Below are 24,953 nucleotides of genomic sequence, written 5' to 3' on the forward strand. Positions count from 1 at the left end.
CTTTCTGGCCTCTGTGAGTATTGTATGCATATGGTGCACAGACATGCACACAGGCAAAAGACCCATGCACATAAGCTTTGTTTGTTTGTTTGTTTGTTTGTTTTTTGAGACAGGGTTTCTCTGTATAGCTCTGGCTGTCCTGGAACTCACTGTGTAGACGAGGCTGGCTTTGAACTCAGAAATCCACCTGCCTCTACCTCCCTAGTGCTGGGATTAAAGGCGTGCATTACCACTGCCCAGCCACATAAGATTTTTAAAAAGTTTAAATTACATAATTTGATTTTCTCCCTCTCCCCCTTTCCTTACTTGATGTAGTAAGGCGTGATGTTGATCTGCCGAGCTTCCTTATGTTCTCAGTCAGTGTGAGTGGACACTCTGTAAGAAGATCGGAAGGCCAAGGCCATCCTGAGCTCTGTACAGCTCTCTACCAGCCTGGGACACTTTACACCGCGTCTCAAACAAAGAAGTAAAAAACCAAAAACTCCCGATAAAACCAAAGCAAGCCCCCAGGTTGATGGTCAGCTGAGCCACACAAAGTGCATTAGTGCTTCCCAGCCTCACTCTCCCGAGTGCTGGGATTATAGGCATACTGTAGCTGTCTTTTGCTAGTTTGTGGGTTCTTCTTCCACCCTTCCCTACGCCATTTCTTCCATCCTTTCAACCTCCTCACACTAGATAGGAGAGAAAGAAGGATAGAGAGGTGTGGTGGTAATTTTAGCTACATTGCTTTGGCTCTCTGCAGGTCACACGCCACCCATCCAGGAGCTGTCTGGATTCACGAATGGAACACACACACACACACACACACACACACACCACACACACACACACACACAGAGTTAATGCCTTTGGCTAGCTCAAAGGCTAGGCACTCCTAAACCTTCCCCTGTTACCCCAGGCCCAATTGGGGAAGTGGCCAATGGTCAAATTCTCACATGACTGGCTAGCTCCTATGTCCCATTCTTCTTCCCCAAGTCATGGTGATTTTTTGTCTCTTCTTCTCTCTCCTCTGTCCTAGCCCACAGAAATCTAATAGTTCCACCCCATCTCCCTTTGCCCAGCCATTGGCCACTGACATCTTTATTGATTGACCAAAAACCAGCTGAGGACAAGGATCTTCAATGTTTGGACACACAGGTTCCTGATTAAATCCAAACATTAAAACCAATCTCCAACACAGAGGAAAGGAATGAAATCCCTAATAAAGCCAGGGATCTGAAAGGGGCCATGTTATCTAGTTAGACTATTTCCTGCTGATCAGGGCCAATGAGTTCCTTGGGGAAAGTTTGGTCTTAGCAATCAGGATATCTAATTTTTTCTTGTTGTTGTTTCTTTTCTGCACACAACTACCTAACAAACTTTGATTAACAACAACCCACCAACAAATGACCTCACTTTTCAGGGCTTCAGCATTTATATAACCTCTGAAAAGTTCCCAGAATTCCAGACATCACACAGTTGCAGAAACTATCTGCAGCTGGCAAAATCACACTTCTGCTAGAGCACGAGGCAAATCACAGTCATAGTCACACACCTGGGATTAAAATGACAACAGATTTTTGTAATATTTCTGTTTTTTTTTTTTTAATGAAACCAAAATTTCACAATTGTCACGACAGTGTATACCATCATGGTTGGCTACAAACCACCCTTTGTAAAAAGGGCCTTCCTCCTCAGCTTCCTGCTCTGCTCCACAATTCTGAGCTGAGCCTTCCGCCTTCTTGCAGGGTGACATGATTGATGTCTCTGTCCTCTTGCAGACTATAAGCTCCAAGAGCACATGATAGCCATTTCTTTAAAAAAAAATTATTTACTTTATGTATGTGAGTACATTGTTGCTGTCTTCAGACACGCTAGAAGAGGGCATTGGATTTCATTACAGATGGTTGTGAGCCACCATGTGGTTGCTGGGAATTGAACTCAGGACCTTCTGAAAAGCAGCCAGTGCTCTCAACCACTGAGCCATCTCTCCAGCCCCCAGCATGATAACCATTTGTTGTTAATTTGATCTTGTGAACACAGTACCTGCTTTCAGGAGACACTCAGCAAGCTCTCATAAACGAGTACTTGAGGGGTCCTTTCTGACCTCTGATGTCCTGATTTTGGCCCCATCTAGGCCCGGAGACTTGTGGAACCCAGATGCTGTAGTATGTCTGCAGGCCCTGTCATGCAGTATTCTTTCTCCCCAGGACACTGGATGAGAACGCCTGCCTGGCCCAGGTCCACGGCTGGGCTCCACTGCAGGTGCTTCATGGAGATGCTGATGCTGACACTGATGTCCTCTTCCCTGTCAGTGGAGTGGGCTCCTATGGTGCAGCAGGTGGGTACTTCCTGTCTTCTCCAGCAAGAACTTCTGTTCCAAGAACAAGAGGGGGTTTTTGAGTTATCTGAACAGGTAGGAATAGGTAGGAGCTAGGAGATCTGGGGCTCAGGGCAAGGATGGCTTGTGGACATTCATTTAAGAAGTAGCTTAAAGATTTCCTCTAGAACTGGAGTGTACAGATGCTCCGGCAGGATGCCTTGGTGTACTGGCTGGTTTTGTGTGTCACCTTGACACAGGCTGGAGTTATCACAGAGAAAGGAGCTTCAGTTGGGGAAGTGCCTCCATGAGATCCAACTGTAAGGCATTTTCTCAATTAGTGATCAAGGGGGAAAGGCCCCTTGTGGGTGGGACCATCCCTGGGCAGATAGTCTTGGGTTCTATAAGAGAGCAGGCTGAGCAAGCCAGGGGAAGCAAGCCAGTAAAGAACATCCCTCCATGGCCTCTGCATCAGCTGCTGCTTCCTGACCTGCTTGAGTTCCAGTCCTGACTTCCTTGGTGATGAACAGCAGTATGGAAGTGTAAGCTGAATAAACCCTTTCCTCCCCAACTTGCTTCTTGGTCATGATGTTTTGTCCAGGAATAGAAACCCTGACTAAGACACTTGGGGTAAACTGGTCGGCAAAACCCTAGGAGGCTCACATGCTTGCCCCTAACAGTTTGTTACTAAACTTGGTCACATCAAAGTTAACCACAACTAGTGACTATTGTTTTCCACCTTAGGAGATGGAAGAAGTCACTTGAACTTTGTACAGGTTCCACCCAGTACCTGTGCTTCTCTTTCCATGTGTGCTTCTCTTTCTGTGTGTGCTTCTCATTTGGTGAAGGCCTCAGAGATGTGCAGCTAATCTGAGAGCATTTCTCAGTTCACCTGCAGTCTGTGGTCTTTTACCTTCATCCCCGTGGGTCTAACATTCTTACTTTCTTTGTCCTTACTTCTAACTTCATTGGCTGCTTGTTATGTTGAGGAGTATATTATATTAGCTCGTTTTCTCTTGCTGTGAGGAACACAATAACCAAAAGCAGCTTATAAAAGAATGAGTTTGACTTCTAGTTCCAGAGGGTTAAGAGACCATCACAGTGGGAGGCATGGCAGCAGGTATGCATGACAATCAGAGAAGGAAGCTGAGAGCTCCCATCATCCACCATAAGCAAGGTGCAGAGAGCAAACTGGTAATGGTGTATGTTCTCAGAGCCCACCCCTAGTGATGTCCTTCCTCCAGTGAGGCTACACACCCCATAACCTCCCCAAACAGCATCAACACTGAGGACCAAGTGTTAATTAAATGCCTGCAGCTATGGGTGGCATGTCTCATTTGAATCAGTACAAGGAATGGCAGTCACATACTGCTGTGATCTGATATGCTAGGCTTTGGAGCCCTCTGGGAAGGCATCTTTACTCTTGACAGTCAAGATTCTGTGGGAGCTGACAGGGACGGAATCGTGTGCCCAGCCAACTGTAGAGTCACATGACATTCACGTGAACTCATCGGTTCTTTGTTCAGCATTTATCTGTTCTGCTATGTGCATGGTGCTAGGCCATGGGGGATCTGAAGGGATGTCCCACCTAAGTCCTTCCTCCATTTTCACAGGTTTTTTTTTTTTTTTTAATTTTAATTAATTTTTTTTCTTGAGATTGGGTTTCATTGTGTAGATTTAGCTGGCCTAGATCCTACTATGTAGACCAGGCTAACTTCAGACTTACAGAGATCCACCTGCCTTTGCCTCCTGAGTGCTAGGATTAAGGGGCATAGCCTTTTAAATCCTTTAAAATTTTGCGTGTCTATTTGTGGCTATGTGCATGTGAAGGCACATAGTGTAGGTGCCCATGGTGGCCAGAAGAGAGTATTGGATTGTGGAGTTATAGGCAATTGATTGTGAGCCCCCAGATGTGGGTGCTGTGAACTGAACGTAGGTCCTCTGGAAGAACAGCAAGGGCTCTTAACCATTCACCCAGCCATCTCTTTAGCTCCATATTCCAATCTTTTACAATTACATTTACTTGTTTATGTATTTTGAGTATGAGTATGTGGAGATGTGTCACCGTGCATGTGTGGAGGCCAGAGGACAACTTTTGGGAGTCACTTCTTTCTTTCCAGTAGGTGGATTCTGGGGGTTCACACTGGGTTCACACTGGTATCATCAGGCTTGGCAGCAAATGCCTTTATATTTTGAGCCATCTTGTCAGCCTAGTAGTTTTTATTTTGAGACAATAATTTCACTAAGGTCACTCATGTTGCCTTTCAACTAGTTGTCTTCCCGCCCCAGCCTCTCAAGTGGCTGGGATTACAGTTTATGCTACCAACCATGGCTTGGGTCTGTTTTTTTAATTACCCATGTGAAGGAGAAATATATAGAATGTGTCTTCCAAATGCTTCCATATCCTATCTGTTACTTCTTGCTGGTGCTGTTGCAAAATGGCTTCTCAACAAGCCTGCACTGGCTCCTTTTGTCTGTGTTTTTGTCTGTTTTTCTTTTATCAGCCAGAGCAGATATGGAGAACAGTCAAATTACATCTTTCTCATGCTCTGGCCCTCCTTCTGCACCTCTCCCTTTGCTGTTGTTACATTAAGCAACCTCCAAGCAGTGGCAGCCTTACTCCTTCTCACTCACAACATCCCTGCCCCGTATCCACCTGCTTCTGCTTCTCTAGCTCGCTCTCCCACCTTCTGTACCCGAGGTCATCCCTCAGGTTGTAGCTTAGATGTCACTTTTTTTTTTTTTTTGAGACATGGCCTTGCTATATATCCCTGGCTGGTCTGGAACTCATAATGTAGACCAGGCTGACCTTAAATTGTGACAATCCTCCTGCCTCTGTCTTCTGAGTTATGGAACTAGAACACATAGCTTTCTTGACTAATAACACTTTTTAAAAAAATGCCTTTTTATTTTTTATTTGTTTTAACTGCTACCTTCTTGTACAAGTCAGGCTTTATATCCCGCACGGTATAACCCTGAAAAGCTGCCTTCATTGTTCTGATGGAGATATTGTGTATAACTAGACAGTGCCTGTCCTTTCTAGTCTGTGAGGTTCACAAGTACAAGACCATGCCTGTCTTCTAGTGTAACCGAGTTTGACACTGGTCAGTTCTGAGCCCGTAGTTGGCACCATAAGTAAACTCCTATTGAGTGGATGAGCGGATGTTGCAGATGGTGGAGAGATGCTGCAGGGCAAGGATGCGTAGTGTTGGGAGAGTGGTACCCACACAGGACACAGGGCAGACGGAGGCAGGAGAGCCAGGAGGTCAGAGGGGCAAACATGTACTTTAGTGAGCCTGCCTGCTGAAGTGAGGGGGCTCAGCTCAATGCTGAGTAGATGCTTCCCTTACCAACTCCATGATCCTGGGAAGTCAGTTAAGCCCTTGGGGTCTGTGTCTTCATCTGTGAAGTGAAGATAATTCAGACTTGGGGCAGAACCTAGTGGTAGAGCATTTCCCAGCTCCTCCTGTGTTCTATCCCATCACCATACATATAATAAAAGATGCCAGTGGCTGTTCATGTTCTGTGTGCCAGTGCCGGCTGTGTGTATGTATGTCTGCCAGTCACATAGAGAGGCCAAGTCTGGAATGACCTTTATTCCAGTCATGCATGGTGTTGGACTGAGATGTGGCTGAGTTTCAGCACTGAGGATTACTGAGCTGAGGGAGCCTCCTGAAGGATCCTTAGATGCTTCTGACCTTCTAACCAGAAATTAACACATGAGCAGAGTGAGGGGTAATTTAGTGACACTGGAGATTTTGGAAATTGTGTTTGTCAGTTTCTGTTACTGTAACAAACAATACTGGGACAATCAACTTATAGGGAGAAAAGGTTTATTTTGCCTCACAAACTCAGAGATTTCATTCCATGTTTAGTTGCTACATTGTCTTGGGCTTGTGGTGAGGCAGAGCATCATGTTTGGAAATGCAAGATGGAGGAAACTGCTTACCTCATGGTGGCCAGGAAATGCAGAGAGCTAGGAAGGGACCTGGGTCCCACTATCTGATTCTTCAAGGCCACATCCTCCAGTGAACCAGGTTCTGCCTCTTAGAGTCCTACTGTGGCACCATGAACTAGGGATTAAACATGGGCCTTTGCCAGGAACTAGAACTTCCAGATGAGCCAGGATGCAGGGCTGAGGTTTCAGCTGAATGAGGGAGTTTGAGAGTTGTCATTTTGAGAGGTAAAAGTATACATTAGACTTTGTAGGGTTACCTAGAGGCACAGGGGCCAAAGAGTCATTGGTGGTTCACATATGTAATCCCCGGCCTCAGGAGGTGGAGGCAAGGACTGTTACAAATTTGAGTCCAGCCCAAGCTACAGAGAGAAATCTTGTCTCAAAACCAGAACAATATCAAATGTAATCATGTCAAATAATTGTTAAAATGTTTTACATAGGCCAGACAAGTCTGATAGGCACATGTTTGTGATCCCAGCAGTCAGAAGGAGGAGGCAAGAGAAGCTTGAGTTAGAGGCCAGCCAAATAGAGCAGAGCAAAGCACAACAAAACAGGAAGCAAGGCACAGAGAGGCTGCCTGGCTGGACTGCAGGAGAGGAGCAGGGCCTTGCACGGTAGCCAGCAGCATCTGCACCTGTTAGCCTCACTACTAGGTAGCAAGGACAGGAGAGCTAGTCACTTGATTTCCCAGCTGATGCCTCACAGTCTCATTGTGCCATTGGGTTACTGGAGCCAGCGAGAGTTGGCTGGGATGTGCAGCCAAAGGTGAGAAGGGATTTGTCTTCTCCAGACTCACATCCCTTAAGCCTAGCAGAGGCAGAAGCAGAGGCCCAGAGGGTTGCTCAGTCCCTGTGGCTCCTTTGCCTGACTCAAGAGTTTCATGAATGAGCAAGGGTTCCCCTGAGTGATACAGTCTTCCTGGACATTTAGCCCCAGGTCTATGCGTCTGCATTTTTTTCCTAGAAGAAGGCCTGAGCATCAGCTAATGCATCTGCAGCAGTCAGTAACATTCTTTGCCTATTCTAGAGATGCATGGCCTCACTTCCTTTCCCAAATGCTTAGTGACTTTTGGCTTAGTACAAAGTGTCAGAATTCGCCAATGGTGAGGTGCTGCTGCCCTCTAGTGTCCACTACAAGCAGGAGCAATTCATTTATCAAAAACCCTGATTCTGCTGTGGGCCCTAGATTATGGACTTTGTATGGACTTTGGAAATAACTTCCCTTTCTTCAAGGTTTTGTTTTGTTTTGTTTTAAATAAGAAAGGCACATGCAGCAACTAGTAACGAGCCTTAATGATGCCTGTTCAAAAGAAATGGGTAGTACATGAATCCTCTATGTGGGTGGGAAGAGTTTAAAGGTAGCTAATAGGCCAGCTGAGCACATGGTAAGGAGAAATGGAGTTGAAAATAAAGCCTCATTCTCTCTGTGTGACTTCTGCAGATGCCCCTGTGGGAAGTCTGGAGAATGGAACAGGAACAGAAAACCACATAATCCCAGAGCCTGGCCTTCGGTACAGGTCAGTATCAGGACACCAAGCCCGTCAGCGCATTGGGCCATGCTGTTTACCTCTCTGCCTTGTATTCTCATTTGAAGACAGGTGGTACTGTTGGAGTTGAAGACAGGCCTAATCTCACGTTTGTGCTCAGATGGAAGCTGTTGGGGTTATAGGTGACCGTTCACCCAGACAAACTGCTTTATGATACAGCATCTGCGCTGGGCGACCCCTCAGTGGTAGAGCGCATGCACAACGTGCAAAAAGCCCAGGGTTCCATTCTCAGTACAGAAAGGAGAGGCAGTAGCCATCAAACCTCATTTGCATGCCCCTGTTCTTGGTAGAGCTCTGCAGCCTTACTGAGTACCTCCGCCCCAGCCTTCCTAGTTAAAGTTTGTTAGTAGTTGATGATGGTGCTTATCAGTCCTAGTGTTAAGTGATGTCTAGGCCATGGGGAAAGAGGTACTAGCTGTTAATTAGTGTATTGCCTGGCAGCTTGTAAGTGCAGAAGGCTTTTCTCTTTTACATTAAAAAAGAAAAAAAGAAAAAAACAAAACAGAAAACTAAGTTGCCAGTGTACCTGTTGCTCTCAGGGAACATTGCCCTGGTCTCCCAAACATCACCTCATCTCTGTTGCTCTTATTTCCTCCTCTCTCTTCACAATTTTAACTTGGTGTCTTGAAGTTAGCCATCTGTGTACTTGACTTAGCTTCAAGGTAAGGGGGTCCTTGCTGCCCCACATCTTGCTTGGTGTTTTGCCACCCAGAACAGATCGGATTCTGAAAATGATACACCATGAAGGGGCTGATACCACTGAGCCCTGTCTCATAAAGGATGGTGTCCCTGCACCCTTCTGGAATTCTGATTCCTTTCTTCGTGTGTTTTTGAGCCTTTTCCAAATGCAACAGTGATCAAGGAATGCAAGCCCTGGTCTTGGGGTCTCCTGCTGCTTATGGACAAGCCAGTGCTATTGTTCACATTAGAAATTGATTGTAGATATGCATACAGTCCAGTTACCTGCCTCTCTAATCCTCTCTGAGTACCAGCCCTGCTTACGGGGGTGCTGGAGCCTGTTGTTATGGCATTTCTATATTCACTGATAATGCATAACCTGGCTCTCTGTGTGTCCTCATTTAAAGGCATCTTGTTTAGAATCTACAAGATATGTAGCTCAGCTGTAGGAGAATGCTTGCATAGCGTGCATAGAGCTCTGGGTTTGATCCCCAGCACCATATAAAACTGGTTATGGTGCTTGGGAAGCAAAGGCAGAAGGATCAGAAGTTCACAATCATCTTTGGTCACTGTACTGGCTAGTTTTGTGTCAACTTGACACAGCTGGAGTTATCACAGAGAAAGGAGCTTCAGTTGAGGAAATGCCTCCATGAGATCCAACTGTAAGGCATTTTCTCAATTAGTGATCAAGGGGGAAGGCCCCTTGTGGGTGGGGCCATCTCTGGGCTGGTAGTCTTGGTTCTATAAGAGAGCAGGCTGAGCAAGCCAGGGGAAGCAAGTCAGTAAAGAACATCCCTCCATGGCCTCTGCATCAGCTCCTGCTTCCTGCCCTGCTTGAGTTCCAGTCCTGACTTCCTTGGTGATGAACAGTGGTTTGGAGGTGTAAGCTGAATAAACCCTTTCCTTTCCAACTTGCTTCTTGGTCATGATGTTTTGTCCAGGAATAGAAACCCTGACTAAGACAGTCACATAGAAAATTCCAGCCCAGGATCCATGAGAGACCATCAGAAACAAACACTGTTGACTTGTTGACATTGGACAGTGATATTCCATGCTTGTCTGAGTGAAGCTTACATAATATGCCGGGCCCTTGTACTGGGAACATGGACCTGGAGACTATTCTAACTAGGGAAAGTGACAATACAAACCATAAGAATGTGACAAAATAGACCACTGAAAGGACGTGTGTTCACACGTGTGTACACTAGTTGGAAGAGGAAGGCAGTGGTTTCTTGTCTGACCCCAGCTGCACACATGCCCACTAGTGACTAACTCTTCCCTTATGAGTGAGTGGCTTACAGAGGGTGTTTGGATTGGTTTTGGAGTTACCAGTAAATTTCAGACATCTGCCGGGCAGCTGCATTGTTTTCCAGTAGATTCCTGGGGAAACGTTCTGCCTGCGAGTGTTGTGAACACTTGTGAACAGTTGTGTTTTAGGATGAGTGTAACTTCCTTCTGTCTACTTCCTTCCAGTAGGGAAGCCAGTTCTCCAGGCCAAGGAAGTCCTCTGAGCAGCTTGCTACCTTCTGCCTCAGTGCCTGAGTCCATGACAGTCCGTAAGTACTCTCTGAGGCTGGCATGTGTGCTTATCCTGTGCAGGTGTGGGCTTTGAAGTGGGCATGAAGTTAGTGAGTGTTTGCTTTCTGTGCACCTGATCGTGGTATCGCTGTTCGCCGTAAGCTTCCAGACTATGGCCGGATTGTGGTGCATGGGGGTGAATCTGCTAAAGGATGCAAGGAACCTTCTGTGCCTTGTGGCTTCTAAGCTACTTTCCGTGTGCAGCCAGAAGTAAGACTGTCTTCTGACTTTCCTTGTGACTCTGGACAAATCAGTTTTGCTGATGACATATTCTAATGACAGGTGGTGCAAATCATTTCCAGCTCCAGAGGGAAGTATTAGAGACACAGCAATGAAGAGTGTGTCAGAATGGCCTGTATTATGCGTGCGTGCGAATGTGCATGTGTGCTCACACCCGCACCCACACCCACACCAGCAATTGTTTAACAAGATAGATGTTCAATGACTAGGTCAGCAGTTGGGGTTGGGGCCGGAGTCAGAGTGGGCTAGCATGAGACTCCATGGTCATTAGAGGCCAGGGCTCTTCCTTTCCCTGACTAGCTGTTGTCTTTGCTTTCTGAGCTCTGGCCATTTCATTTCTACCCCTAATGGCAGGAAAGAGAGGGAGGGGCAGAGGGCAGGCTTTCTGTTTCCATATCACATTCAGAGATCAACACTTGGATAGTGTACAAATTATGCCTTTTTTCCTCATCAGCCTTTGGGTAAAAATTAGCATTTCCTTCAAACACCAAAGTACAACAAACCCTGAGCCCATAGTGGTGATGGCAGATGGAGAGTGACTTTATCCAGAGAAGTTCCAGGCCCCTTTAACATCACCCCAGGATGCTATTTCTGCTTGGAAATGCATTAGTTATCTGAGGTGACAGAAACTTCCACACGGATCTCCTGGATCTCCACGCCTGGACCTTTCTGTTTACGTGAACACTCTCCAGAGCCATGTTCCCTACGAGCTGAGGTTTCCCACAGTCCTCTGGCTGCAGAGCAGGAACTGCTAGTGTGAGTTCTGTTGCTGTGCAGGGGTGAGCACATACTTAGGTCTATGTGAGGACGACTTGTCTGTCACCTTCTCCTCGTGGCCAGGCATGGTTCCTAGGGCCCTTCTCAGCCTCTCTCCAGTGTGGGGTATGGAGCAGGTGAATTGGTTCTCTGGGGGCTGCCATGGATCTCGTCTCTGAGCCTCCCAAGCCATTTCCATCCCTGACAAAGCCACCAGCTTGGTCAGTTCCTTTCCTGTGAGGACACTCTTGTGATACCTCTGAGCTGTGCCTGCAGCAGGGACTCAGCCCGTCTTATTTTCATTCATCTCTTTTTTTAGAAATCAATCCTAGTTGTTTCTGGTCATCTTTGGCTTGAGACCTATCAGGAATTCCCAGCCAACCTTCTGAAGGAAAGGCCCACACTAGTGGGCCATTTGACTCTGGGTGTCTGGTAGTTATCGGGCTGTGCAGAACAGTTGTTTGTGGGCGGGCGGGTGGGTTAGCCTTTGTTTTCAGGGGTGATTTCATGTGGGAAGGCTTCTCTTGTCCACTCTGCTCCTGAAAGACAAGGACCATGCCTCTTTCAGAAATGTGGGTGCCTCCACCCACCCCTGCTTTATCTGTGAGAGGGATAGGAAGGGCTGTCTGTGTAGCCCTACAGGATTAGTCTGACGTAACAGAGGAGTGAGACTGGGAAGCCCTGGCAAATGTTTCTTTTCCTGTGTGCTTGTGAGCATTGTCTCTGGCCTGGCTGACCCCTAACACCTCCACTTCTTGGTTGTTCCAGCCGGGATTCCCTGACTGTCCTGATCCTCGTGTTCTCGTTGGCAGCAGGATGGAGCCACCTGTTGAGTCTGTGTGCCTGTGGTGACTTGTTTGCTCTTGGTAGTTGCTGTGATGTCAAAGAAAGATGTCTTTATCCCCTGCTACAGTCTGTGTGCTCAGTGGGTAGCAGTCATTGATATAAGAGACCTTGATAGGGCAGTGTGGATAAACAGCCTTGGCCTTGGCCTACAGCTTATATATATAATGTTCCCAGTGCTGAGACTGGCGCATGCAAGGAAACACCCAACAACTGAGCTGCAGTCCCAGCCTAGTCCCCAGCTCTTCACACCTTGGTTCACATAAGTGAATGTGGTCACCAGCCTGGAAGGCAGCAGAACTCTGATGGTCTGGGCTGAGTTTGCAGGGTTTTGAAATGTCACCTTTCTTTGTAAAAGGCAAGTGCCACAGTCATATCTTCTTGTTGAGTGGCCAGCAGTGCTGACCTCAGCACAGACAGAAGATAATGAGGGCCACTCAGTATGCCCTGTGAATCCTGTGAATGCCAGTGAGTTTAGAGTAGTCACTGTATGCATGCACACACACATATATACACACACTGCACACTGAACGCATACGTGTGCACACACAGAAAGTAAGGTCTAACGGGGGATGCTCAGTATGGGGAAAGCACACTGAATGTTGGTATCTCACTAGCAGGCACTTAAGGTTGTGACTGGCTGTCTGCCCGTGGGAAAAGCCTCCCAGACTGGATGTTTTCCCACTACTTAGTAGATATTTATGTTTATGTCAGCTTTACTTCATTCACCTCCTGTTTAACAGCTGAGTGTCTGTACATTTGAATTAATGTTTTTGTTGGAATATGTGATGTGAGCTGTGTTTAAGAAAGCACCTCTTTCCCTATTGATGGCTGTAAGCGGCGGCACTGCAGCACCCTCACCACCAGGGGCCACTTTTTCCCTGCTGATGGCTGTAAGCGGCACTGCAGCACCCTCACCACCAGGGGCCACTCTTTCCCTGCTGATGGCTGTAAGCGGCACTGCAGCACCCTCACCACCAGGGGCCACTCTGGTGAAGCTCACTAGCTTCAAACCAAGGTTTGTGTTGGTGTGGGGCTAGCAATGGTGCTTGCTCCTCTGGTGGGTTTGTGAAGGTTAAACGCATATATACAAGAAACATACTCAGAAGAGTGTGTACCTTACAATTTGAAAAGACAGATTGGAAAAATGTATCTCAGAGTTACCCATGTTAAGTGTTCAGTAACTTGTAGGTGAGACTGTTAGCACCCTTAAAGGATTCATTTACTGGATTCCAAACACAGTGTCTAGGCCTCCAAATGGGTGGATATGGTTTTTGTTTTAATGATGGCATCCCTACAATTACAAGCCTCTGAAGCCCCCTTTCCTGGATGTGTACCCTTAATCCTCTCTAGACACTTGAACAGATATGTTTCTTAGTTAGGGTGATTTCAACCCAAGGGGATATGTGGCCATGCCAGGAGACCCTGGATCCCCCTGCCTGGCATGAGAATGCCTTCGGCAAAGCCTGACTGTGGTTATACCAGTGACAACAGGCTCTTTGTTTGCCCAGTAAGTATCCCAGTAAGTGGGTGGGGACAGGGATGCTGAATATCTGCTGAAAAGCTTAAGAAAAGAACAGACCTATTTGAAATGACAAGACTCTAGGGACTGCTCATCACTCATGTGGGTGTTTGCTGTCTCTTCAGCCCTGTCACCCTCACTGTAAAGATGTCATGGCAGCTGCAAGTGTGAAAGGCACCTGCAGACCAGCCCAGAACGGGTGGTCTGAGCATGAGGCTTCCTGATGCCATTTGTCTTTCATGAGGCTGCAAATGTAGTGGGAATCTACCCGGTAGACACTCATTGCTGTGCCCCTCACCTTTGTAACTGCTGCCTCTCTCCACTCTTGAATTAGTTTCTGTATTTGGGAGTTGAGAACTATAATGAGCCTTTCCCCCTGTTGTTGGTGGACAGTCCTTTAGCACCAGGGTGTGCCTCTGTCCTTGCTGTCTGTCCTCCCCTCCCTTTGCAAAGACCTTGGGGTTTTGCGTCTCAGTTGTGGGTGTTGAGTGCTGATGCCTTATTTCAACAGTGAGGGGCGGGGGTTGGCAGAGGTGATGTGCACACAGTTTCCTGTAAGGCTATCCCCATTGTGATGGCTTTTGGGAGGAGAAGAGTCTGGTCTACTTTAGAAGGGAACATACTGCTAGCTAGCTAGAAACTGTTTCTCCCTTGCTATCATTGCTTAGCCACAGATACTTACATGGCTTTTGAGTCCTGGCCACTGCCTTCCTTTTCTTTCCTGGGGTTCAGAGAAAGTGGGGAGACAAGCAACTGGAGTTGCTCATTTCTTTGTCACTTCTGATGTCAAGCCATGGAGGAGAGGGCAAGAGAAATACCTTTCGCTGCTCACTAGCCTTACTAAGCAGTCTGTTTTTCTCTTGATATCATGTGAGGGGGTTTTCAGTCTCAGTGAGGCAGGCTGGCTCATTGCCTAGCAACACTATTCCAGACACTGGACGTTTGAGAAATGAAACTGAGAAGCACCATGGCACTTGAGCCAATGGGAGGGCTCGGCATCTAGCCCAGGGCTTGGCTGAGGGTTCAATGATGAGATCTTTTTAGGACGAACAGAGACCATTAACCAGGTCACAGTCCAAGTCCTGTGTGACTTAGTCACACAGGCTGTGCCTGGATAGTGCAGCAGAGGTTGCTAACACTGGAGACTGGCTTTTCCTTCTGAACCTTGTTTCCTGGATTACAGCGACTGTCAGAAATTGGAAGGTTCCAGATATGATTTAGGCACACCTCAGTTCTTCATAATTTGTTCATCGACTCCCCAAATGTTTACTAAATGTCTGTCACATAGTGGGCACTGTTCTAGGTACAGGAGGAAGGGTGAAGCTTATAAACTCTGTGCCTCAATTTCCCCATCACTGAAATGCACAGGATGAGGTTCCTATAGCTGCTGTGAGGACTAAGAGAGGCACTCAGTGCCCAGCAGCACCCTCAGCTCTTGCAGTGTGGATCCTGCCCAGAGAGAGGTCAAATACTGGAAGTGAGATGTGGCCGAATGGCAACTGGACAAGGATGGGCTCATAAGGAGTGACATAGGAGGGAAGGGGTCATATAGGAGTGACACAGGAGGGAAGGGGTCATATAGGAGTGACACAGGAGAGAAGGGGTCATATGGGAGAGACACAGGAGGGAAGGGGTCATATGGGAGAGACACAGGAGGGAGGGGGTCATATGGGAGTGACATAGGAGGGAAGGGGTCATATAGGAGTGACATAGGAGGGAAAGGGTCATATAGGAGTGACATAGGAGGGAAAGGGTCATATAGGAGTGACACAGGAGAGAAGGGGTCATATAGGAGTGACATAGGAGAGAAGGGGTCATATGGGAGAGACACAGGAGGGAAGGGGTCATATGGGAGAGACACAGGAGGGAGGGAGTCATATGGGAGTGACACAGGAGGGAAGGGGTCATATAGGAGTGACACAGGAGAGAAGGGGTCATATGGGAGAGACACAGGAGGGAAGGGGTCATATGGGAGAGACACAGGAGGGAGGGGGTCATATGGGAGTGACACAGGAGGGAAGGGGTCATATAGGAGTGACATAGGAGGGAAAGGGTCATATAGGAGTGACACAGGAGAGAAGTGGTCATATAGGAGTGACACAGGAGGGAGGGGGTCATATGGGAGTGGCATGGCTGTTTTGTCACCCGTGGGCACTAACCGCCTTCTTGTCACTTTCAGCCATCTACTTCTCTCAGGAGTGCATCCTGAGCAGGAAATCCTAGCACAAGCCCTGAGGTTATGAACTGTCACCCCAGCCCAGTGCCTAAAAGAGTGAATACCTTTGATCAGGTGCTGCAGCTGATACCACCGACACTAACACAGACATTCCTCACCCGAGATGCCAGGAATGGGAGGGAGGAGGGGACAGACCTGTGTGGTGGAGTCTGTAGGGTGGCCTCAGTTGGAGGGATGGAAAGCTTTGTGCATGGGTGTGGTAGGGCTAAAGAAGCCTTTGGAGAGATGGGGATACTTGCCAAGAAGAGTGGGGTACAGAAGCAGCTTGAGAGAGGCCATCCCAGCGGCAGTGCCGTGGACACTGAGGGTGTCTACACCCTTGTCACTGTTAGGAAGCATTGAGGAAATGCTGTTAGACAGCAGAAAGGAAGGGGGTTTTCACTGGATTAGTATCAGCATAGCCAGAGGGCATGGAGCCCGAGTCTCACCCGACACCCTGCCTTGTCCTTCCATAATTATTTGAGAAAAAAGATGAACTGTACTTAAAACACTGGTCTATACCTTTCTGGTTTCCTGGCTGTGGCAATATAAATCTAAGTATCTAGTTTCAGATCCAGCAGGAAAAAGAATCAGAACCATTTCCCTGGAGTCATGGCTGCTACTGGGTCCCAGCTAGCAATGGACTTTGTTTGAAGAGAGTATCCTGTGACACTTGGTCCTTAGCACAGGAAACTGTTCTCTAGGAAAACCAAGCTTGGGGTCACTTTGGCTAGACTTTGGCCCAGGTGGTTTAAAGTATTTTCCTTTCTCCTTATCATCCGAGTGGCCTTGCATTGTGGCTGTATCCACAACCTCTGAAGGTGAACTGATGGCAGGTCCCCATTCTCACATCCTGGACTGAAACATTCTCCATTGTGGAATACTTGATGTGATGAGCCCTCTGAATTTAGGAAACATTTTGTTAGATTTTCTCACACACATCTGCTTGAGATCTTGAATACAGTGTGCCTCATACTCTGAGTACCTGTCTCCTTCAGGACAGATGCAAGGGACACGTAGCAGTGAGGCATGGTGATTGCAGAGCATGGTGGAGACCTGCCCTGCCCTGCCCTGCTCTGCTGCCTCCCTGTGTCTGCTGGTCTGTGTCAGCCTGGATGCTGCTGTGCACGCGTGGGGCTGGCTCTTAACCTAACTCTGCTTGCATGGTACTAAAGCGTGTGTATGCTTTCCTGTATGTATGTTTATGTGTGTGCACATGTGTGTTAGGCTAGAGGACACTCTCAGCTCTTGTTCCTCAATCATCCTTGTTTAATTTTTTTTCTGTTATTATAATTTAGTTATGCCACTTTTTCCTTCCCATTCCTCACTCCTATCCTTGGCTCTTTCAGTTCATGGCCTCTTCCTTCACTCATAATTGTTGTTCCATGTGTCTGCATACACACACACACACACACACACACCCCCCTGAATAAATAAGTCCAGCTCTTTAGTCTGTACTGTTACTCGCATGTGAGTGTTCAGGGCTGGCCATTCGGATGGATAAACAAGTGGTGTGTTCCTCCCCGAGGAAGATCCCCCACTCTCAGCATTCCTGCCATTGCCTGTAGTTCTTGGGGTAGGGTTGGGGCCTCCTGGGCATTCTCTCACCCATGTTACCATGTCTACCTAATTTTCTGAGGCATGGCCTCTCATTGGCTTGTCAGGTAGCTAGACTGGCCATGAAGCAGACCTCAGGATTCCAGTGTTTCTTCCTGCACCATCACTGTTGCCTTTGCTTTGGGGAAGGGCCAACAGCAGCTCATCTTCAGGTCCTTACTGACAGATGAACATCCAGGATAAAGTAGACTTTTGTCTCCTAGAAGCAGGGGTGACTCACAGAGGAAGATGTGCTGAGTTAGTAATGGGAAGCTAAGGGGATGGAGATGGTGGTGCCCATGGCTCTGAGGAAAATTCCCAGAAGCCCCTGAGCTCAGTGGTATGGCCTGTCAGTGATGAGCCATATTACTTGAAGTGGAGTAATTACCCCAGAGAAAGAATTTTGCAAATTTCTCATGGTGTTGGAGTTTAGTCGGTGATTGAATGGAGAACTTGGGAGCCAACCTTATTGCACAGAGAGCTCAGCAGTGGGTGTCCTGTCAGCCCCGCGGAGGTGTCCCCCTGCCATCCGTCTTCACTAGTGTTCAGCCCCCTGGGGACAGAGCAGACACCTCCATCAAAGCAGCTGGAAGGAGGACGGAGGTTCAGAAGTGCCTGTATGTTGTTGTCCTCACTGGGGACTGAGGTGCTTGGCTGGCGTACATTTGTTTTGCTTATTCCTGGACAATATTGTTGCTACAGCTGTCTTGGCAAAGACACTGAGTAGCACTGGCAAAGTTAAGGTGGGATTTGTGTTTGGGACCTAGTCCCTGCCATTCAGACACTCTGACTCTTTGCCCTCCCCTCCTCGATGCTGCATCACTTAGCCCAATCTTCACCCTCAGACTTTTAGTGACACCTCCCCTAAAAGCCCTGATGAAAGAGGAGACAGAGAGGGATTGAGATTGTGAACACTCTTCTTTATCCTGGGGCCGGGCTGCTGGACTCCACGCCCCTCCTCATGGGAAGCGGCCTACTCACAGTGGGAGAGACCATCACTGGGAAGGAAGATGGACAAGCCAAGGGAAGCAAGCCAGGAAGCCATGCTCCCCCATGGCTTCCATTCAGTTTCTTTCTCTAGATTCCTCCTTGAGCTCTTGCTTTGGCTAATCTGATGCAGGCAATTCCTGCTGTTACAGACACTACACTCATTTTCAGCAGAAAGCAAGAGCCAGCGGGAAGTATTGGCACTTTTTCCTCTATTGGGAAATGGACTCCTCTTTCTGTCTACTTCGCAGACTTCTCTTTGTGTCTCACTGACCAGAACTCAGTCCCCTCGTCCTTCTAGCTGAAGGGAAACTGGAGAACAGGTATTAACCTTCTATTCTGTAGGGTAGCAGGCAGCAAAGGAGAACAGAGTCCCAGGGCTACAGTGTCGTGGGGCAGCTTCCCCTGGGATGTGCAGCACTGGCAACCGCTGCTTGGGATGCTGTCAGGTGGCTTTAGACAGGAAACCCTGGTGAGTGAGAGGCCTTCCTGAGACACAAGGAAACAGGACGAGTATCTTGGGGGTTCATGTGGGGTCTGGGAAACTGCTTCTTAGAAGCCATTGGGTGATGGTCATTTGCTAAGGCATGGAAGGACTGTCACCTTATGACAGTAAGAAAGCAGTAGGGGTATTAAGTTAATGAACACTAAATGCCATGAGTTGTTCAATTTCTAATTACATTCTTGCACCAACATGGCTGCCTCTGAATAACCTTTAGCTCTTAGCTCAAGAGTGCAATTATGTGCCCAGCACAGACAGAGGGGTGCAGGTGGCTGGGCATGGAACTCTTTCCTGCTGCATGAGGGGAGTCCTGAGTGTTCCACACAGTTGGCAGTCATCAGAGTGTTGGTGGAAGTGCTGGGTGCACATAGCTCCAGGCAGCAGGACAAGCTGGATGGAGAGAGCTCCAAGTGGGTTCCACTGTTGCTCACAGCTGTGCTCCGAGCCGTTAGAACCCGCTTCTGTGACTGTGTTCTCCAGCTTTCCTATCGATGTGACACAGTACCTGATAGCAACAGTTTAAGGGACAGCTTACTTTGACTCATGGGCTAAGTTTACCATGGAAGAAGAGGTGTGGTGGCTGGGAGGCTTTGTCCAAGGCAGTGGGAACTTGTGTATGTCTTGTTCACATTCTGGTGATCAGGAAGCAGAGAGCTGGGGTGGAAGCCAGGAAGTTACCAGCTTCAAGGCCCGCCCACAGTGATTCATCTCTGCTAGGAAGACCGTAGTCATAAAGGTTTCACCTCCCCAAGCAGAGCCACCACTTGGGTTCCAAGTGTTCAGACACATCAGCCTGTGAGGGTCCTTTTACCCCCAAACCACATCAGTGAGCCCTGCTTGTCTCCACTGTGAATCCACGGAGCTGCCTCTTCATCCCTTCATACTGCCTAGGATTGAGGAGCTGGAGGAGTAGTGACCTTAGCTTAACATCCTGGATCCTACAGAGCTCCTTCTCTCCTGTCCCATCAGGTCACCTCCATAACTTTGGAGTCACACAGTAGGTTCCTCATTCTCTTTTCCTCATCAACTCATTTCTTTAACTTTTAAGGCACACAGTAGGTTCCTTATTTTAATTTCCCATCAAACCACCTCCTTAACTTTGGATGCACACAGAAGGTACCACAATCTTCCTGTTCCAGAACCCAGGGCTTGGCAAAGGCAAGCTGTGGCCTGATGGCTGCACGGGGTGTGCTGTTTCTGGGGCTAGAACCCATCCATATTGAAGGTGGAGCTTGAGCGCTACTGAAGAGTTTTGTGGGTTTCTGCTGAAGTTTCACAGAGTGGGATTCATCTGGGCCCTCCCAATAGCTGGGTGCTTCTAATTAATTGCAGATTATGTGTGAATCTGTTTGAGACTTGCCAGTGTATCTGATACCACAGCCTGAGGGTGGGTGGAAGCTGTGCAACGTGGCATCCTAATTATCCGTGAGGATTTCACATGCAGTTAGTCTTTCCTACCGTGGGTTAACTCCACCATCCCACCATGCATGAAGCTCAAAACAACAGATGCTGACACTGCAGCCCTGGGGCATGGCAGACTGGCAGATGTGGTCAAGTCAGAGCCATGTGTTCTCTGGCTGAACTTGGCCAGTTGTCCAGCTGAAGGTAGGAGAAGATGGAGGATATGTATGAACATCATATCTGCAGGTTTTTTCTGCTTCTGGGGAGTCATTGCACTTCAGAGCTGTGGGGCTGCTTGATGGGTCATTTGGTTGGGTACCAAAACCCAAAGCAGATTGCATTTAGCATCTGCTTCCCCAGTCCCCATCTGCCACTTGTGGCACCAAACAAGTATAAGGCTACTCTTCTCACCTCCATTTCTCCTTCATCACAGACCACATTGACATCAGTGCCATCTCCGTGTGACTTCCAAGTTGTTGCATATGATGTGTAGCTTGTTTGGTTGTGAGTGGCAGGCCAACCTAAGTGAAATAAGGGGCAGTACTTGTGGCACATTTACATTTAGACCACTGGACCTTTGGTCGGAGACCGGAGCTGTAAGGGAGGAAAGGCGAGAGAAGAAACGAGACCAAGGCAGATTGCTGATCAAGGTCCCAGTGTTTCCTAAGAGTCTGTGCTTTTAAGGGGAGGGGGGCATCCCCTGCCACTGCCAGGCTTCTTGATACTTTGTTGCCAAGTTGTTAGCACTAGTCTGTCAGAGCTGTTAGCATTAGGTCGTCAATTCCACAGCTTGTCAAATATCTCAGGAATATCTCAGGAAGACAGGTTCAGCCTCTCAGTGGGTAGCAGCTTCTTGGAGAAGAGCAGCACAGGTGACAGAGCAATAGAACCATCTAGGTCAGAAGACTCCACCCTAGGTGGTCTCATTCACAGTTCCAGCAAGGTCTGAATCAGTCTGCTCAAGGCTGGGGGAGGCTACAATTCCTCCCTAAATATATAATAAAAATTAGCTGGATTGGGGCATAAAATTTATTTATGCTCCATGGACCTGCCTGGGAATTATGGCAGCTGGCGGCTGTGCCTGGCTTGGGACTAGGTTTTCTATGAATTATTCTTATCCGTCAAGGAGGTATTGCAGCTTCCTTGTGTTTACTTTGCACAAACATGGCTTTATGGTGCTATTATGAATAACCCACGGCCTCTTGGCACATACCTCGGTCTTAGATCAATATAGTTCAGAAACCTTAGTTGCCCGTCTGGCTAACCAGCCCTCATAGCACCCCTTATTCCCAATCAGACCAAAGCCACAATATATATTCAATACATTTCTTCATATCAATGAACTTCTGCCACCTGCGCTTGCTGAAGGCAAGCCTGCAAGCTTGCTAAAGTCAGGCTGTGGGGTGGTGACTGACCTGCTTGAAATACAAAGCTGACAGTTGAAAAGCAAGGGAATGAAGGCTGTCTGTGGGGAAGTTCAGGTACTCTATTCAGTTGCAAATTAGCAACGATCAAGCTCAAAGTCTGGCCTCTGGTGTCGCGGAGGTGGCTTTGAGAATCAACAGAAAGGCTGTTTACCTCTCATGTACATAGGCTATGCTCCAAGTGAACTCTGCTAGCCAGTAACTGGGCCTCACTTCCCCTTGAAGCTATGCTAAGTGGAAGAGTGAAGCCAGACAGAACATGCCCATGACCTGTGACCTAGGGGACACCACCTCACATCTAAGGCTTGAGAATTTCGATTCTAGTGGAGCCACTAGAGAGCCTGGCCCCTTCTTTCTGAAATGCAACTGTAGTACTGGACATGCACATGTGCATGTACATGTACATACACATGTGCATGTACATGTACATACACACCAACTACACCTGGGGCCGTGGGATCCTTTGTCAAATGGCCTGTGGTCGAATCCTAGTCCTGTGTCACAATTTGCCTGTGACCTTGGGCATATCACTTTTTGCCTCCTAGCTTTCTTAACCTGTAGAGGGGGTTCATCTCAATCTTGTTTTGAGAGGTGATTTGGAGGGTTTCATAAAGTAATTTGCATTCAGTGTCACCCAGTACCTGCACATGGCACACACCCTGCTGGCAGTTATTAAATGAATTGGATATTAGCCCTCTATGGGATGTAGGATTGGTAAAGATCTTTTCCCAAACTGTTGGTTGCTGTTTTGTCCTATTGACAGTGTCCTTTGCCTTGCAGGAGTTTTGCAATTTTATGAGGTCCTATTTGTTAATTCTTGATCTTAGAGCATAAGCCATTGGTGCTCTGTCCAGGAAAATTTCCCCTGTGCCCATGTGTTTAAGGCTCTTCCCCCACTTTCTCTTCTATTAGTTTCAGTGTAACATCTGATGTTTTATTTGAATGCTCTTGGACCATGTATAATGAGACTGCTATTTGAATGAAATACTAGCTGTTGAATTAAAAACATGGTGAAGAAATGGTTAATTTGGGGTTATTGTTTCAAAAGTTTTGTTAAATTCGGTTGGTTGACTGCAGTCTTTGGGCCAGATACAGTGCTGGAGTGGGAGCTTGAAGTGCAGGAAGCTGCTCACCTGTAGGTGAGAATCTGGGGAACAAGGAGAGAGCAAGGAAGAAAGGTATTAGGGTGCCAGGATCCCTTCAAGGCATGTGCCTTGGTTACTAAACTTGTGTCATCTAGACTTCACCTCCCAGAGGGTCCAGAACCTACCAGCAGTTGCACTCTGGACCAAGACTTTGGGGGCAAATTAAGGTCCAAACCATAACAGGGTACATATGTCAATATCTCAAACTTCTCCCAGAGGAAGTCCTTGTGAGGACCAGGGCAGGGGCCTCCTCCATCTGACTAGCCTCTGTGGTCAGCAAGGGCCTTCACTTCCTTCTGTGACTCTGACCTAGTTCTTGTTGAGCCTCAGTCTGCTTTTCTGAAAAGTGGAAACAGTCCCAGTCTTTGAGGATTGTTCGGAAGACTGACTGAGATAATGTCTGTTGGTTATTCTGACCCACTGTAGGAACTTAAAAATATAGGTGACAGCTCTCACCACAACTATGAGCTGTATCAAGCCCTCTTCTTCTGGGGACCCTGCTCCTGTGCTTCCCAGACTTGGCTGTACATTGGCCTCTGATGAGAAGCATTAAACAACAACAGCAAACAACAACAACAACAACAACAACAACAACAACAACAAAGCCACAGTGGTGGCCCCTGGTGAGAGCTCTGCAGAGCGGAGGAATGTGTGACCTGCCAGACTGGAGAACTTCCACCCAACCAGTCAGAGTGTGACACTTTCTGCTCTGTCTTTCTGTGCTGTCCCAGGGCTGGAGGAGTGAGGTCTGAGGGGAGAGGCTCTGCTTTCCTGCTCCTGAGTGCTGTCTTAGGGAAGCTGCCCTGCTAAAAAAGAAAAACAAAATAAAAAAAAATTATGCCACCTCCCTTTATAAGTGGCCTCTCAATACTGCTGTTTCTATTGTCTCTAAGCATCCTTTAAGTGTCCTGGTTTTAGTCTGGTAAATACTTCTAAAAAGATGAACTGCCTTTTTTTTTTTTAAACTTTAGGTAGTAAAGTAGAAGACTTTTTAAAAAGAAAAATATCATATTTAATTTTCTTAATTTATATAAGTATTTCTTGATTTTTTTTTATACAGAGACTAGACTCTGTGTGTGTGTATGTATGTGTGTGTATAATGAATAAAATACATATGTATAAAATATTAAGTGGCAAAAATGCCCCTAAGCCTGGGTTTCTGCTTCTATTGGTTTCCAGTGCCTAGGTGCTGTCTTCTCTAGCCTTTTCTGAGTTGGACAGGACAGGACATTAGGTCTCCCTGTGGCTCACCGTATTCCTGGGGGAGTTGGCCCAGGTTGCTAAGTTGCGCTATTCTGTCTTCTTGAAGTTTCGCTGCTTCTGTGTCTGACATAGGCCCCTCCCAGCTCTGTATGTTTGATGGCCCTGGTGCAGAAAGACCAGGCGCATGTGTTCCTATTACTTTGATATTGCTGAGTTGGTGAGGGGCCAGGAACTCCGGCTTTGGAGCAGGGAGTTTTACAGTGGTGGTCTGCAACCTGGTCATCCAAAAGCCTGCATGTTAAGACCATTGGCTAACAGCAGCTCAGGCTCAGCTCTGTGGGAAGAGCAGGTTCCAGCTGCTCGGAGCCATCAGAAATGGGGGCAGCCTGACTTCAGCCCACTGAGGACAGTGGGTCTTTCTCTGTGCCCATATCCCTCTAAGGACCTCATGCTTGTCCGTCTTTTCCCAGGTGGCCCTGCCTTACACAGAATTTGAGGGAACTGTCCTGTGATTAGAGAGATGAAAACCAAGCCTGAGTACAAACTCAGGCTGGAGAGTAGTGGGAATAGAGCGGTTAAGGAAAGGGAGCAATGACTATCTGGGAAACAGGCTGCCTGGTGCAGAAAAGGACCTGGATTTTATTGAATTCTTAGTGAATTGTCGGGCTGTGATGATTGTGTGTGTGTGTGTGTGTGTAGGTGTGCACACACCATCGTGACCTGTAGAGTCTAGAAGATAATCCTGGGTGCTGGTGCTTGCCATCTTCCTTATATGAGGCAGCCTCTCTTTTGTTGGCCACTGAATGCCAGGCTAGTTCTGGGACTCTGTGGTCTTCGCCTTCTGTCTTACCACAGGAGGGCTGGGTTATGGCTGTGAGTTGCCTCATTTTATCTGGCTTTACATGGATTCTGGGAATCTGAGCTCAAGTCCTGATGCTTACTCCTCAGCCACATTTGAAAAAAGTAAATCTATTCCTTTAGTTTAAGGGGATTTTCCCATGTAAGATGCAACTCAGTGGCCACTTTGTTCCTGGAGATACCACGACAGGAGCCTGTAGTA

At 47.6% G+C, this 24,953-nt stretch overlaps 1 protein-coding gene across 3 annotated transcripts in view; it reads left to right on the top strand.

The window, feature by feature from the left end:
- The window catches only part of Snx29 (sorting nexin 29), a 431,651-nt gene that overhangs the window by 82,598 nt on the left and 324,100 nt on the right, over positions 1–24,953 (top strand). For 2 of the 3 annotated variants that reach the window (XM_029470597.2, XM_029470598.2), the window contains 3 exons: positions 2,190–2,320; positions 7,698–7,773; positions 9,958–10,037. In XM_029470597.2, the coding sequence (XP_029326457.1) occupies positions 2,190–2,320; positions 7,698–7,773; positions 9,958–10,037 (287 nt within the window). Of the gene's footprint in view, positions 1–2,189; positions 2,321–7,697; positions 7,774–9,954; positions 10,038–24,953 lie in introns of all 3 variants that reach the window. The other variant, XM_021185334.3, reaches the window with a different exon arrangement.

Source organism: Mus caroli, unplaced genomic scaffold (genome assembly GCF_978045245.1).
Source record: "Mus caroli unplaced genomic scaffold, Mus_caroli_1 scaffold_17, whole genome shotgun sequence".
Lineage (NCBI taxonomy): Eukaryota > Metazoa > Chordata > Mammalia > Rodentia > Muridae > Mus > Mus caroli.